The 16,033-nt window shown below is 48.9% G+C and overlaps 2 protein-coding genes across 2 annotated transcripts in view; one reads left to right on the forward strand and one right to left on the reverse strand.

Annotated features, from left to right (window-relative positions):
- Positions 1 to 16,033, forward strand: part of LOC146421242 (uncharacterized) — a 117,253-nt gene that overhangs the window by 57,170 nt on the left and 44,050 nt on the right. The window lies entirely within an intron of this gene.
- LOC146421245 (SH2B adapter protein 3-like) lies at positions 12,623 to 16,026 on the reverse strand. The gene is made up of 7 exons (XM_085047692.1): positions 16,021 to 16,026; positions 15,880 to 15,931; positions 15,601 to 15,696; positions 15,126 to 15,212; positions 14,407 to 14,651; positions 13,861 to 14,032; positions 12,623 to 13,208 (listed from the first exon to the last, which is right to left on the reverse strand). Exons 1-7 carry the CDS (start codon positions 16,024 to 16,026, stop codon positions 12,931 to 12,933), a joined length of 936 nt encoding a protein of 311 aa, XP_084903818.1. The 3' UTR covers positions 12,623 to 12,930.

The following is a 16,033-nucleotide window of genomic DNA, read 5'->3' on the forward strand; positions in this document are numbered from 1 at the left end:
CTACTAACGCAGTGGGGGGAGGAGGGGTGGAAACAGGCCTCTGCGTTTACCGAAAGTGTCTCTAAGGCTATCGAGAGATCACTCCAGCCAGCAGTGCTCTGGTGCTGTACAGAAAGACCCTTCTCACACCCGAGCCGGTGTAAGGCACAGGTTATCACTCACCCAGAGAGCTGGATAGCTCATGCATTACCAGAGACAAAGAATCCAGAGGCTCAATCAGCTGGATATTCCAGATGTTTATTCCAGAGGGTTCCAGGGTGAAAGAGGAAGATGAGCCCCAGGTGTCCCTAGATATAGGGATCACCTGCGGTCAGGGGAGAGGAGGCAGGGGGAACACTACAACCAATGGGGAGAAGGGAGGGATGGAGTCAGGGGTTAGGTTACATCCAGGGGGATTTACATAATTTGGGGAGGGACTTATCGTGTTACTTCGAATGGGATGTTTTGCCACCAGTGAAACCCTGCTGTACTGGAACCACTTGGCTCCCCAGCAGTTCCTGAGGTGGTATCACCCACCACCACATCTCCCCCTTCCTTATTTAAAGGAAAGGCCTCCCCTACTTGCTTAGTTAAACACTTATTGAGGCAACCGAACAAGCTTAGAACAAGGAAAATTATTAGGATCACCCACAGTCCAGCTTTGACTAAGGATGTTCGCCATCCTTGAAGTCCCCATTGTCCGAAAAGATCGCCAATCCAGTCTGCTTCTTTTTCTGTCTTTAGTTCTTTGATTTGATCCTTTATTTTCTGTATCGTTGCGTGGATGCTCTGGCTATGAGATGACAGGTTAAAGCAACACAGCCCCTCGAATTCTTCACAGCCATGTCCATGGGCCAATAAAAGAAAGTCGATGGCTGCTCTATTTTGCAGTGTTGCATGCCTGGTGGTTTCTTCATCTTCAAGAAGTTGAGAGAGGGCACTCGAGGTTAGGTTAGCATGCTTTCCGAGCCAGCACTCAAGGTGGCTAAGTTCACCTAAGGCTTTTGCTGCCGCTACGCCAGGCAGGAAAAATGATGCAGCAATCCTTTTAGACAATGACCAGTTGATAACTTCGCTATCACAATTTGGATCTAATTGTTGTATATTTCTTTTTTGGCGGGCCAATCGAGTATGGTTTCTCCAACATAGAATTTGGGTTTTGTTGGGTGCCAGTACAGAAAGCCTGCCGAGAGTGCACGGCCCTCCCCGGAACTGGGATGGGATTCCAAGCAAAGATCATTAAAAGATGGTTTTCGGTTGCTTTTTCTTTTTTCCCTCTCATCCCCCTTTTTTTTTCTCATAACACACGGGTAATAGGGTAAAAGGTTAGGGAAACACATGAGGGTAACAGATAAGGGATTTGTGGGTTTGGGGAACTGCTTGAAGGTGGCACAAATAGCTGTTCACGTGACTGGTATCTTGCACCGACGTCTTCTCCAAGCGGCACTGGTTTCTTTGTCTGGAGTTTCTTTGTCACTGTCTGGTGTGTCATCTTTCGTCTGCTCAGGAGCTGTCGCTGACGGTCGGAGGTAGGGCTTTACATATTTTCCTGGTATCCATTTGGGTCCTGAAGGTGTGGAAACACAAGTATATCCCCTCCCCCATACAATTAGTGAAAAAGGGCCTGATATTCGATGGCTTTCTCAATCTTTGATTAACACTGGTAGTTGTTCTTTTAATTTGGCTTGGGTCGAATTAGTAAAATGCCAGAACACAGTGGGGTCAGGCTCTTCAAACAAATTGTTTAAGAAATTTATTGTGAAAAGGGCTTTGCAGAGTCTCAAAATGGGAGAATTGAGTTCTGACCCTCCCTGCTGTTGGTCTAGGACCCTCTTAATTGTCTGGTGGGTTCTCTCAACTATGGATTGTCCTGTGGGGGAGTGGGGGATGCCTGTAATGTGTTTGATGCCCCACGAGCTAAAAAACTCTTGAAGTCTGTTAGAGATGTATGCTGGACTGTTGTCAGTTTTTATCTCAGCAGGAACGCCCAGGGTAGAGAAAGCAAGGAGAAAGTGCTTTATAACATCTCTTGCCTTTTCTCCTGCATGGGCAGATGCAAAAACAGCTCCAGAAAATGTATCTATAGAAATGTGTACATATTTTCATTTGCCAAACTGAGAGACATGGGTTACATCTGCTTTCCAGATTTCGCAGCTGCCCAGACCCCGGGGGTTAACCCCGGACCCTAATGATGGCACTTGGTAGCTCTGACAGCTAGGACGGGTTGCTACAATTGCCCTTGCCTGGTTTCGAGGTAGTTTAAACATTCTTATGAGTGCTGGTACATTCTGATGGTAAAATTGATGGCTCAGCTTTGCCTGAGCAAAGGTGTCTGGAATGTTAGGAGCTTTCACTGGCATAGCTAGAGTGTCTGCCCTCCGATTCCCTTCAGCGATTGGTCCAGGGAGATTGGTGTGTGACCTCACATGCATCACATGGAATGGCTGCTTTCTGTGGGAAAGCAGGAAAAAAAAGTTTTGAGAGCAGTTTATACAATTTAGGATTTGACACTTCTTTTAGCCAGGCTTGTTCTGCTCTGGCAACTACTCCAGCTACATAAGCTGAATCTGTTACCAGATTAATAGGTTCTTCGAACATTTCGAAAGCTCTAACAACAGCTGATAGCTCCGCAATTTGCGGAGAGCCCTCCACTATTTGGACATCGTGCTCCCACACTTGCATTTCAGGATGCTTCCAAGTCACGACTGACTTACGGGATTTCCCGGAGCCATCTGTAAAAACAGTTAGAGCCTTGAGAGGGGTTCGACTTTGAAGTTCTTTTGGGGCCAAATGAAAAGTCAAATTGAATAATTTATGTTTTGGATGATGATTTGAAATCTTGCCTGGATAACTATCCAGGGCAAATTGAAGGTGTTCATTTGTTTGGAGTACATTTGCTAAGGAATCATTTTCCAATGATGGATAGATGCGGGTGAAATCACACCCTGCAGGGGTACGGAGGCGTGCTCTGGCTCTCATAATTAGTTGGGCTACTTGTTCTTGTCGTGTTGTTATGGTTTTGAGAGGCTGATGTGATAAGAAGATCCACTCTATTATAAGAAGTGGGTCTTTTTGTGCAGTGTCCCATTGAAAAATCAGTCCATGCAGCCTGGGTGACTCACCCAGAATGATGAAATTAAAAGGCAACTCAGGACTTGTCCGATGGGCTTGGCGAGAAGATAGGGCAAGCTGTACTTTAGCGATGGATTCCCGGGCCTCCTCTGTGATGACTCGGGGCGAGTCCAGGTGGTCACAGCCTTTCAGGAGGCTAAGCAGTGGTGCAAGGTCCTCCATAGTAACTCCCAGCAGAGGACGAACCCAGTTTATAGATCCACAGAGCTGGTGCAAGTCCCAAAGTGTCTTTGGGTTGTCTTTGATGGTGAGCTGCTGGGGTACGATGGTCCGTTCGCTGATGCGAAGTCCCAGGTAGGTCCACGGGCAGGTACGCTGAATCTTTTCCTGCTGGATCTCGAACCCTGCTTTCTCAATGGCTTGAATAGTTTTTTCTAGAGTTAAGTTCAGGTATTTATCATTTGGTGCACAAATCAACACATCATCCATGTAGTGGAGAATGATAGAACGTGCAAACTCTTTGCGGATGGGGGACAGGACGCGAGCCACGTACCATTGGCAAATAGTTGGAGAATTTTTCATACCCTGGGGTAACACACACCAGTGGTATCTGCGCTGGGGGGCTTCCTGGTTTAGGGATGGCACGGAGAAAGCAAACCGAGGAGCATCACTTGGGTGTAGGGGGATTGTGAAGAAACAGTCTTTAATGTCAATGACAGCAAGCTTCCAATTCTGAGCAAGCACTGAGGGCGAGGGCAGGCCAGGCTGTAGGGGTCCCATATCCTCAATGACTTCATTGATTTTCCTGAGGTCTTGGAGGACCCTCCATTTGTCTTTTCCAGGTTTCCGTATGACAAAGACAGGGAAAGTACATCCAAGGGCTATTAGATGGTACAATGTGACCCTTGGCAAGCTGTTCTTCTACTAGGGATTCTAAAGCGCTGAGCTTCTCTTTGCTTAGGGGCCACTGGGTCACCCAGCCTGGATCGTTTGTCTTCCAGGTAAGGGGTGAGGTGGAGCGTCTCCCAGTGGCCTCAGCTAGAAATCCTGAGATGGAGGTGGGATTACCAGCTGAGTCCCCCACTGGTTAGGGAGATCCCTGCCCCAGAGGGTAAAACCAGAGTCAATAACATATGGGTGGATGGTGGCTGTGTGTCCTTCAGGGCCTTCTATGATGATATTATTTGTACTCCTCTGGGAAGTTGCTGACCCTCCTATGCCTGTGATTCTCCCGCCTGCTGGTTTGGTTTTCCAGTCCTGGGGCCATTCTGCTCGAGAAATGATGGTTACATCGGCCCCTGTGTCTACCATCCCTGTCAGGTAAGCAGTGGATTTATCATTGTGTAGTTTACAATGCATCATGGGCTTGTCTGCGCCCACAACCTCTGCCCACCATATGGAAGGTGTTCTGTGGCACCTGGGGTGGTTTTCAGGTAGTATGATAGCTTGTGCTACCACCTGACCCTTTGATAGAAACCAGGGAGTGTTGTTACAGGAGACAGAAATTTGTACTTGTCCACTGGGGTCTATTTTGTGCACCTCAGGTAAAATAGAAAGTTCAGGTGGACTGTGCTTAGTGTCCCCGACTACCAAGATGTCCACAGTCTTATCAAAAGGTTTTTCAAAATTTACATATATGTGTTGTTGATTTCCATTGCGGAAGTGGTGTGTATCAGTACTTACAAGACGGAGTCTTTTGTCTGTTCCGCTGTGCGGTGTGCAGTTACAGTCCATGGCAGGGGTTGCAGGGCAGGGAGAGACGGCCGTAAGATTTGCGTCTTTGCGCGGAGCCGTGCCGCGCTTCATTGTCTGTTTCCCTGGTCCTTCTGATGGTGATGCTGGCAGGGACAGCCTGGGGGTACAGCCTCAGTATTTTTGTTAGTATTTCTCTTAACACACTTTGGTTCAGGGCATGTGTTGAAAACTTCCACAATTATAACATCTACAAGGCATTCTCTGTGATGCTGCTAGTGCTTCTGCTACTCCTTGTGAAACTGCTTGGGCTATAGTTGCCTCAGGGGATGCTAATTTGGTGCAAGCCTCAATCATCTGATCGAGGGTAGGGGCTGGGTCTAGAGGAAGGGCTCAGAGGACTTTTTTACAACTCTCATTAGCATTTGCCATAGCTAATGCACGCAGCAGCTCTTTTTCGGCTTCTGAATTCCCAACTTGCTTTTCTACTGACTCTTTTAGTCTGTCAAAGAATTTTATAAAGGACTCATCGATTGCTTGTTTTATGGTGGAGAAATTTAGAGAGGGGGTGGAGTCCGAGGGAGTTGAGAGCAAAGCCCTGTCAGCTTCTCTTTTGATATCTTCTAAAATCAGTTCAGGCAATTGTCTCGCCTGATCCTGGGGTTTAACTAGGTTTCCTTCCCCACAAAGATCATCTAGTGTTAAGTGAGCCCTGTTGGGATCTCTGTGATATACCTGCAGGAGGTCTTTTAATTGTTTTCTCCAAGTTCTGTCCCACAGCATGTATTCCCCCGTGACAGAAGACATGCCATAAGATTTTTTATACCATGTGGAACTAATACATTTGCAGCAAAAGTAGCTTGGAGCAGATTCTTAAAATAAGGGGAGTCACGCCCAAAATCCTTCCCCGCCTTGCACATCTCTTTTATCTGTGCATATGGGAGGGCATCCCAGCGAGGGTTCCCTCCAGCCCTGTTAAAATGCACTGGGGCAGCAGTGACAGAGATTTTGTTTGCTATTCCCCAGTGTCTCTCCTGTGCGGCTTGCCGGCGTATTTCAAGCCAGGGATCCTCTTCAGAATCGCTGCTCTCCTCTTCCAAAGAGGAACAGGCAGCCCGAGGCCGGGACCGGGCACAGCAGGGACGGCTCCCTGCCTGTCGCTGGCTGGCTCCGTTGTCGTGGGAACCGGGGCGGAGCGGGGCGGCAGGAGTAGCACCGCTGGGGAGGAGGGCGTGAACGAGGAGGGGCCCGCGCTCGGGTGAGAGCTCCCCGCGGGGGGCAGGGCCAATGCAGGGACGACACCCGATGCTGCGGGGGGAGGGACCGACACAGGGACACCCGATACCACAAGGAGCAGTGCCGACGCAGGGACACCCGATACTGCGGGGGAAGGGACCGACGCCAACCCGGGAGTTTTAAACTGATATGAACAAAGCACTCCGGCTTGTTGTGCCACGGGGGCCGGATCCTGTCCCGCAGGAGAAGGGGGTAACACGTGGCTTCCACCATCTTGTAAGAAACATGAAGTCGAGGTAGGGAGGTTTTGGGATGCTGGAAGGAGGGTGAGGGACAGGCTTGGACCGGGGTGATCAGTCTCGGTTGGAGCAGGGGATAGGGGAGAGAGAGCTTCTTCCCCCTGAGGTTCTGGGGGTTTAGGGACAGCGGGGGAGGGAACAGACACAGGGGAAATAGCACAAAAAGGGTCTGAATTTTTCGGTAGAACTGACTCAGTCTTAGAGTTCTTAACAGACTTACAAATCACTACAAACAAAGGGAGGAATTTAGCAACTCTTTGATCCCCAGACCGTGTGAGAACCGTCAGTTTCTCCCCGATCTTATCCCAGAAACTAAAAGACTGAACAGAAACTACAGAAACATTTGGAAAGATGTTAAAAATCCATCAAACAAAAGATTTTAAATTCCCCTTAGAAAACTGGGAATTATCTGACTTAGGGGTGGTTTTAAGGGAGGTATAAAGCTCTGATTGGGGATGGGTTAACTTCCCACCCATATTCCCCAAATAAATTCTTCCAAACACCAAAAGAAAAAAATAAGGAAAAAAAACAAAAGAAAAATTCACCCCGGCAAAGCCTCACTTACCACCTCGAGGCTTCCGAGAGTGTAAAAAAAAAAAACTTTCGGCATGGTTCTCTGGTTTTAGCCGATTTCTCCTGTCCCAGACAAACGGAGATTTTTCGGCTGCCTCTTTAAACAGATCTAATAAAACTTAGACCCGTTTTCAAGGGAAGTAGCTGCTCTGATTGTGACATCTATGGCATAAAGCCTTTCGAGACACTTTCAGGGATTTTTTAGGTCCCTGTATCGAGCGCCACTTACAGCTGTGGGGGGAGGAGGGGTGGAAACAGGCCTCTGCGTTTACCGAAAGTGTCTCTAAGGCTATCAAGAGATCACTCCAGCCAGCACTGCTCTGGTGCTGTACAGAAAGACCCTTCTCACACCCGAGCCGGTGTAAGGCACAGATTATCACTCACCCAGAGAGCTGGATAGCTCATGCATTACCAGAGACAAAGAATCCAGAGGCTCAATCAGCTGGATGTTCTAGATGTTTATTCCAGAGGGTTCCAGGGTGAAAGAGGAAGATGAGCCCCAGGTGTCCCTAGATACAGGGATCACCTGGGGTCAGGGGAGAGGAGGCAGGGGGAACACTACAACCAATGGGGAGAAGGGAGGGATGGAGTCAGGGGTTAGGTTACAGCCAGGGGGATTTACATAATTTGGGGAGGGACTTACCGTGTTTCTTCGAATGGGATGTTTTGCCACCAGTGAAACCCTGCTGTACTGGAACCACTTGGCTCCCCAGCAGTTCCTGAGGTGGTATCACCCACCACCACATCTGAGTTGTTACCCACTTATCAGATACTCTTTATACATCCAGACCCATGCACTTTTATTATGCTTTCTGTCCGTTGATGCATGAGTTGGAATCAACAGAATTCTTTCAAATCCCAGCATTACTTTATTTGCCTTCCTTCACTGCTGCTGTCTTTTTTGTAATCTTTGGACTAACACACAAACATGTATGCAGCCTATAACAAAATGAGAGCCACGTTTTTATATATCTGTTTAGCCAACCTTGTATGTAAACATACATATTTAGGCAAAATGCCAAAGAGTAAAGTTCTATTTTTCTAGCCCTCCTACTCTGTCAGCAACATGAAGCAGACAGTAAAATATTCAGTGAGACTGTTTTCCAGTTTCCACAGGAGATCCCATAGGAAACTGTCCCACTTTGCATAAATGCCTATTTTTGATAGGTGGAGAAAGGGTTAGGACAATTAGATGATTCTTCTCTCCCAGAAAGAGTGGGAGCAAAACAAATTCTAGCCCAAGTTTCAGGCAAACAAGAAGGGGCTCTAACTCTTCTACTAATTTTATTATTTGTATTACAGGCTCAGTGATGCAGGCAAAAAGTATCCTATCAAATATTTTTAATATATGCTTAGCACTGTTAGACATAAAAATGGGCAGGAACCACAGCAAGGATAATTGTTAATAGAAAGTATACCATGAAATAACAAGCAGAGAGATTTTAATTTGGTTCTTTAAAAATATGTAGTAATTTACCCGCTCTAAGAGACACATATTTTCAGCAACTCACATATTCACTACAATATTATGCACTAACTTCATCTAGCTCCCTATTTTTGGAGCAAGCAGCAAAAAGTTTTGATTTCTTTCTTCAAGTAATGTGATTTGCAAAACAGAAAGTCCAGATTCTTCTGCTGAATTACCCTGCTTTTAGTCAACAAATTCTTTCTTTGAGTCTCCTTATGGCAGAAGATCAGATCTTGCTCAGTTTGGAACAGTGCACTGAAAGCTGGTAGAAACCTCAGTGACATTACAATACACATGCAAAAAGAAAGCAAGTTGGTCATCAGAGTGCTGTAGAACTCATTAGAGAGCCTGTACAGAACATGACTTGGCTTCCCTTGCAGTTTGGAAAACAAGGAGAAAAGGGGAAAAAAATAACTCTTGTATGTTCCCTTGTCATGGTAGACAGAATTCAAGAAAACACTGAAATATGCAATCCTGTCTTCTAATATACAACATATTGTTCGAGAAAAGAGGAACACATTGGTTTTGAAAACACCTCATCATACCTAACAGAGTAGGCAAGTTTTTTCCTGACACTGCATTAGACTCCCTTCCTTAGACCCAGCAAGGGACAGGAGGATGGGTATCTCCAGCCTGTTCTGTGAAGCAACCTCTATTACAGCCCAAAATACCCAGTCTGTCAAAACTCCTCTTGGACCATCCCTCATGCTATTTGGCTGGGGGATTGCCCTTCCAAGAAAACCTCCCATGTATCACTGTACAGCCCACAGGGAAAATCCTGTCAGCTACTATCAGGAGACAATTTAGTTTTGATTTTCTCAACATTGATGGTCAGAGGCATTTGGGGGGAGGGGTGGTACATGTGCGACTCACAGGAGCCAACTAGAAGAAGATGGCAGAAAGCCTTTTCTCTGGGGAGACTTTGCCTGGCAGCTATTTCGTGTCTCACATGGGACAGGCAGTCAGCAGGAGAACACCGAGGACTCTGTACCCTGCAGAGACATTCTCCAATCGGATGGCTAAAGGTCTCCACAAATGGACTGCAGTGCACCATTCCACTGGGCCAATTGTCCACAGTCAGAAGGCAGGCTTTGGGAGGAGCCAGGGGGTGTAAAAAGCGACAAGCTCTGGGGGCTTCTGGGCTGGGGCTTTTTGGTTTTTGGGGCTTTTGAGTCGGGCTTTGGGGTCTTGTATTTTTGCTTTGAGTCCAGCCTGCTGAAGTCTGCTTCTTGCCCTGGCCCTAGCCTGATCTTTGCCCTTTTTGCCCTGGCTCCAGCCTGCCTTTTGGCTCTGCTGCCCTCACTGGCTCTAGCTCACCTCCACGTATTCACCTTCCCTCTCACCGGGCGCTTGGTGGGACAGCAGCTGACCTCCGAGTCTCGTGTGTGGCTGTGTCCTGCCCTATCCTTTCGCCCATTCTAGCCACCCTGTCCTGCCTTGCTGTGCCCCTGACTGATGCCTGCCTGAGTCACCTGCAACAACCCTGCCTGCCTTCCGTCCAGCCTGCCTGTCAGGGTTTGACCCTGACTAAACACCGGCACTCCAGCTCTCTCCTGCTGCAGCCATGGAGGAGAGGGGAAAGAAAAAAACTGTAAAAACATACACCAATCTCATGAGTTCAGTGAGATAGGACACTGGCAGGAGGAAGCACAGAAGAAAGGGCAGACAGGCTCTAAACTTAAAGTTGCAAAGTGATTTAATTACCTAACCAAGTCAGAGGATAGATGAGAGGCAAAAATAAATTTTTCATACACTATTTTGTTCACTCACCCCCCTCCCTCTTACGAACCTATTTTTATTCACCCCCTTTCTTCCTTCTAACCAACAGTTTGGGTAGGGGGGCAGGGTGTGGGGTGTTTTCTCAGTCCACAGAGCAGGTCCATAAATCTATTCATCACCACAATTCTTCTACTACAAATACTCTTTATCTCTGCTTATCTCTCTCTCTCCAGGCAACTTCTCTGCTTTCACCCCCTCCCTCTTAGGAAGCTGTTTCTCCGCTCATCCCCCTTCCCTCTTTCCAAACCAACAGCACAGGATGGGGGCAGGGTGAGGGGTTTGTTCTCTAGTCAGTCAATCAGGGAGAGGGGTTCTCTACTTAGCCACGGGGTCCCTCCCACGAGAGACAGTCCTCTGGGAACTGCTTTGGTGTGGGTCCAATCTCACGAGCAACATCCCGCCTGAATTCTGTTGCAACATGAGTTTTTGCCCATAAGGTGCAATTACTTTTTTTTTGTTGTTGTTCATTACCAATAAATAGTTCTCAGACACAATGGTGTCTTGGTTGGTTAAATTTCGTCCTAGGCCATCTATTTTTAAAGAGAACTCCTCGCAGTTCCCCACAGCGGGACGTGACGGATACCTACAAGCACGCGTCAGTCCAGCAGGTGGGGGGAGAGCACGAGTGCCACAAAGAGCAGGTGCTCCTCACTCCTCATGAGGAGCAGTAGGGTCAGGGTGAGTGGGAGATAAAGAAAAGCCTTATAGGATAAGCTTTCTCACCTCTGTTAAATCCTGTTCACTTCTGTTCACTCTTGCTCACCAAAAAGCATTCTGGGATATTTCATGTAACCAGATAACAGGTGGTGTTACTGGCATGTGGTCACCTCGTGCATGAGGCAGTGATTGGTTGGCGAGACGCATGAACACTGCGTGATCAAAGAAGTGATTGGATGGAAAGGCGGGTGATCGGCGGTGTCACGTGGGCAGGCAGCCAATCCGTGCTTGTCCTGCTTAAGCTTACAGTATAAAAAGGCTTGGTTTTTTGCAATAAAGAGATTTTCTTTGAACCAGCAAGAAAGGAGATTGTATGCTTTGTTCCCCATTGCTACAGGGGTCGTTGTCCTCGTCCTTTTCCTATGTCCCTAACCTGTCTCACCTGTGCCACACCTGTCCCACTGGTCCCAGCTGTCTCACCTGTCCCTCACCTGTGCAGGTGGTTCAGATGGCATCACGAGAAGCAGCGGGGTTATGCTCACTGTTCCTGTACTGCTTCTATGTCCCCATGTCACCATGGTGTCCCTTTATCTTGACACCTGTCCCTCACCTGTCGCAGGTGGTGCGGAGGGTGATGAGGCACCACAAGGAGCAGTGGGGTTGAGATCATTGTCCCTGTCCTGCCCCTGTGTCCCCATGTCCCCATGGTGTACCCACATCCCCACACTTGTAGTGATGCTCACCAGGGGAAAACTTTTCAGAGGAGAAAATACCCAATTTGGTGGCACAGATCCCATTTTGACAATAAGGCATTCTTTTGGGTATGGGAATCCTGACCATCACAAACATCTGAAAATTGGTATTTTGGAATTTGATATTTTGAAATTTGGTTATTTTGATATTTTGGAACTTGATTTTCCGATATTTTGAAACTGAGATTTTTTGGTATTTTGTAACTTGCTATACTTGTATTTTGAAACTGGGATTTTGAAACCTGTTTTTCTGGTATTTTGAAATTTGGTTTTCTATTATTTTGAAACTAGCCTATTCTGGTATTTTGGAACCTGTTTGTTTTTCGGTTGTTTTGTTTTTAGGTTTTTTGGGGGGTTGTTTTTGTTTTTGGGGGGGGGGTTGGTGTTTTGGAACCTGAGGTTTTTGTATTTTGTGACCTGAGTTTTTGGTATTTTTGGAACCTGTTCTTTGGTATTTTTGTAGGCTGTTTTCTTGGTAATTTGTAACCTGCGCTTTTAGTATTTTTTTGCAACCTGGGGGTTTAGTATTTTGTAACCTGTGCTTGGCAGGGGCCTGGGGCATCCTAGTCCAGGCTCTTGGCTTCATTTGCTTTCTTCCACTGCAATTATCCTGGCATGGGAACTGTTGAATTGCAGACTACACAACAAGACACCCTTTCTGAAACAGAAATAAATTCCACCTGTGGAAAATCTCACCACCACATTTAGAAACGCTTCAGCAAAGACCTTGGAAAAAGCAAAGGTGATTTGTGATTACCTGGGGTCCCAGGAAACTGAGGTGAAGGTGGGGAACAAGCAGACAGCGAACAGCTTCCACTGCTTCTCACTCCAGCCACTACTGCAAGTGCAGCTTCCCTGGAATTTCATGTCCAGTGTGTGTCTCTTCCATGCTCAACAGGTAAACAAACAGGTACTCCAGAACTTACTTCCTTTGTTCTTTGGGCAGCACAGACCCACCGTGAGGAACTGGAATCCAAGGGCAGATCTAAAAAATGTTCCTACCACTTGCCACTCCACATTTTCTCCTTCCGGTGGGATGCGCTCCGGGAGCTGCAAAGAACATTCAAATTTTCTTTCTCCTAAAGTGTGGCAAGTTGTCAGACTCAAGGAATCAGACTCAAGGAATATTGTATACCAAAGCATTTTATTATAATAACACAACTCTGTGCTGAATCCTGATTTTGATTCTTATAATGCTGTTGAATTAAACTGCCTTCAGAAAACAAACAAACAAAAAAAACCCAAACCCAAAAAAACAAACAAACTCAAACAAAACCCAAACAAAAAAACCCACCTTCTACGAGGTGGGAGCTTCACCAAACCCTTCCAAAAATCCCCACAAAAGGGATGTTCCAAGTGCAGAGCAGCAGCAGACACCTCGGAGACGGAGTCATGTCTCCACAGAGGCACCTAGGGTGATAAATCAAGCATAGGAGGTCGGGGTGGCATCTGGAGGTTTCCCCCCACAAGCTCCCCCACCATCCTCAGAGGCTCCATGGAGGGAGGCTCTCCCCGCCTCCTCTCGGCCTTGAAATGCTCCAGGAAATTCCTGGCACGGCATCTGGAAACGGCAGTGGCTTTGGGGGCTGCCCAGGTGGGACCCCCCAAAGTCGCGAGAGGTGGGATGCCAGGCAAAGTCGCGATCGGCTGCCTGTGCCTGGCACTGGTCCTGCTCATGTGAGCCCGGCGGGGAGGGACGCCCTGCGGAGGGGGAGAAAGGGGTGTTAGCAGATGATGAAGGGACTGCACCTGGTGAGCTAACACAATGCTTGTTCTCCAAAACTCCTGGCCCATGGAAGCTGCACAATGCTCATTGTGTAGAAAGGAGAACTGGAAGTTCACCAGCCTCAGTGTCCTGCCAGCTCAGCCACGCTACTTGGAACACTTGGGTCTATGACCACGAGGGACCACCAGAGAGACCCCCAGGAGAGAAAAACACATGTGTGAAGGAGAGGGGAAATATGATTTTGGGGAAATTATTATCATATGTACGTTTAGTCCAGGACAATCAACAAATATGTATGCAGAATACAGTAGAAACAGAAATTTTCCGGTACTCAGCATGCAGAGCTCTGGGAGGAGCTATCCCCCTGTGCATTCAGTGGAATAAAGAATGCCTGCTTCTTAACGCTGCGTTGGTATTAAGGATTTTTTTTTATTTTACCGGATTTTTGGTAACAGAGGTACAAATGGGGGGAGGGGGGGAGGGGCCTGGAACCACCATACAATTCATCTCAATCCACCCCCCCAAATTCATCCAACCCAACCTCGGTCACCCCAACCCTCCCCAGAGCCCCCCAGAACCACCAATTCCACTCCAGGACCCCCCAAATCCCACCCACACCCCCCTCACCAGAGAAGCAGTGGAAGTCCTCGACGTAGGTGGACAGGGTGGCACTGCAGGACACCTGTGACTTGAATGGAATTGGGTGCACCCGGAAATAGTCCAGCATGTCAAAGATGCTTGCGAACAAGAGGCTCCGCACCGAGCACCGGCCGTCTTGGTCCAAGTGCAGCAGGACATGCTGCAGGCCCCAAAAAACCAGGGCTCAGGGACACCAGAACTGTAGACAGGGACTACGAAAATGGGGGCTCAGACCCAAAAAAGGGGGACTCAACTAAGAATGGGGGTTAAGACACTAAAAACGGCTCTTAGACACCTCCAAAATTGCACTTTAATTGCCCAAACCTGAGTTTTGAGCCCCAAATCAGTTCCTGAGATCCCAACACTGGCATCAGGACCTCAAAACTGATACCTGGGACCCCAAAAGTTGGGTTTAGGCTCCAAAACCTGGCCTTTAACTCCCCTAAACCCAGATCTTAACCACCCAAACCCCCATGCTTTGAGCCTGAAGCCTGTGTTCTTCACTGCCTGCCCTGGGGGTCCTGGCCCTCTCACCTTGGCATTGCCATGGCAGTTGAGGGTCAGCACGTAGCACCCACGCCGGGTCTCGCTGCGCCGTACAAGGAACAGCCCATGGTCCCTCACGCCCCTCTTGCCTACCAGCTGGGCCGCACGTAGCCTGGACAGGTTCCCGTGGAACCACGGGAACGCAGCCAGGGGGTGTCCAGGGGGCTCCCCCAGCCTGGACTGGGGCACAGAGGACCCTCCCACAGCAGCAGGTCCGAGTCCAGCACTGCTGTCTGGAAAAGGAACAGCTCTGGCAGGATGGCTGGCGGCAGGGGGGAGGGGGAAGGGGGAAGAAAAGCAGGACAGGGTGTCCCAGGGAAATCTGGGGGAATAACTGGGGGTCCTAGGGACGGGGCAGCCCCCACCACCCTGAGAAGACACAAAACTTCTCCCTCAAGGAACCCCGAACTGGGATAAATCACCCCCAATCCTCCCAAAACTGAGGTACAGCCTCCCCATGCCTGCACAGTGCAAATTTTATCCCCTAAAATTTTATCCCCCAAAACTGGGATAACCTCCGCTCTCCTTACAACAGCCCCAAAACTGGGATAAAGCCCCCCAAAATGGGGGTGCAGCCCCCCTGTATCAGGTCCAGTCCTCCCAAAACGAAGTCAAATGGCAAAATAAGCCCCAAAATCAGGATAACCCCTCCAAAGGCGATGTCCAGTCCCCCTGAAGCTCCCCTACTTCACGGTCTCCATTCCCACCTGGATCACAAAGGTGCTTCCCCGGGGACCTGCGGGATGCTTGGTTGCCAGCGTCGCACACAAGAGGCTCAGCCGGGACTTCAAGGCCTTTTCAGCGGGGTGGGAGGAGTCACTGGGGACAACTCCCTCCCTCCCTCCCTCCCTCTTTTTTCCGTTTGCTCCCCTTTTCCCTCTTGTTTTTCTTCCCACAAGGACTCCCCCAAATTATTTTTTGGTCCCCCTGAGGTTTCCCCCTTAACTTGGGACTGCCCCCAAACCCTCAAACCCTCTTTGGGCCTCTCACATCCTCTCGGGGAGCACCCAACATCCCTCACGGTACCCCAAAATTCTTTCACGACCTGCCCAAACCCTTTACAAGACCCACCCCCCTTCCCCCAATTCTCTCTTAGTCCCCCTCAACCCTGTTTTTGGCTCTCACAAATTCCTCTGCACCTCCCCCCAAGCCGTTGAGCCACAGACCCTCCCCCAAACCCACCTCTGGGGGCAGGAACAACTTCAGGGCTGCGTCGTTGCTGTCGCGATGGACCAGGAGGCAACACCTCTGCCCCCCCTGATTCTCTGGGAACAGCACCTGCAGGAACCCCGCCCTCTGTTTTTGGGAGGGGGTTGCCTCGGGACAGCTGCTTGAGAGGAATCCAGGGATTTGGGCACTCCCTGGAGCCCCTCGAAGAGTTGGACTTGGGGAGGGATGATGGGAAAAGCCGTCGGTTGGAGCGTGGGGTCAGGGGGCGCTGGAAGTCGGCCCTCCCCCCACCGGCACCCCTTCCTTCCAACTGCAGGATCCCCTGGACGCTCTGGACAATGCTCTGCAAGGAAAAGGCTTTGCGGAACTTTGACCTGAGAGGGAGGGGCGGGGGATAGTCGGGGGAATTGTCGTTGATGGCCTCCTCCCCACCCTCATCCTCCTG

This window comes from Lichenostomus cassidix, unplaced genomic scaffold, assembly GCF_008360975.1.
Source record: "Lichenostomus cassidix isolate B80296 unplaced genomic scaffold, HeHo_3.0 HiC_scaffold_43, whole genome shotgun sequence".
Taxonomy (NCBI): Eukaryota; Metazoa; Chordata; class Aves; order Passeriformes; family Meliphagidae; genus Lichenostomus; species Lichenostomus cassidix.

Bases quoted from the DNA above. Each gene is read 5' to 3' on its own strand.
- LOC146421245 (XM_085047692.1), bottom strand. The intron at 15,697-15,879 runs GTGGGGGGAGGG...GGGTTCCTGCAG, and splicing joins GTTGGAAGGAAGGGGTGCCG to GTGCTGTTCCCAGAGAATCA. The intron at 14,033-14,406 runs GTGAGAGGGCCA...TGGGGCCTGCAG, and splicing joins ACTGCCATGGCAATGCCAAG to CATGTCCTGCTGCACTTGGA.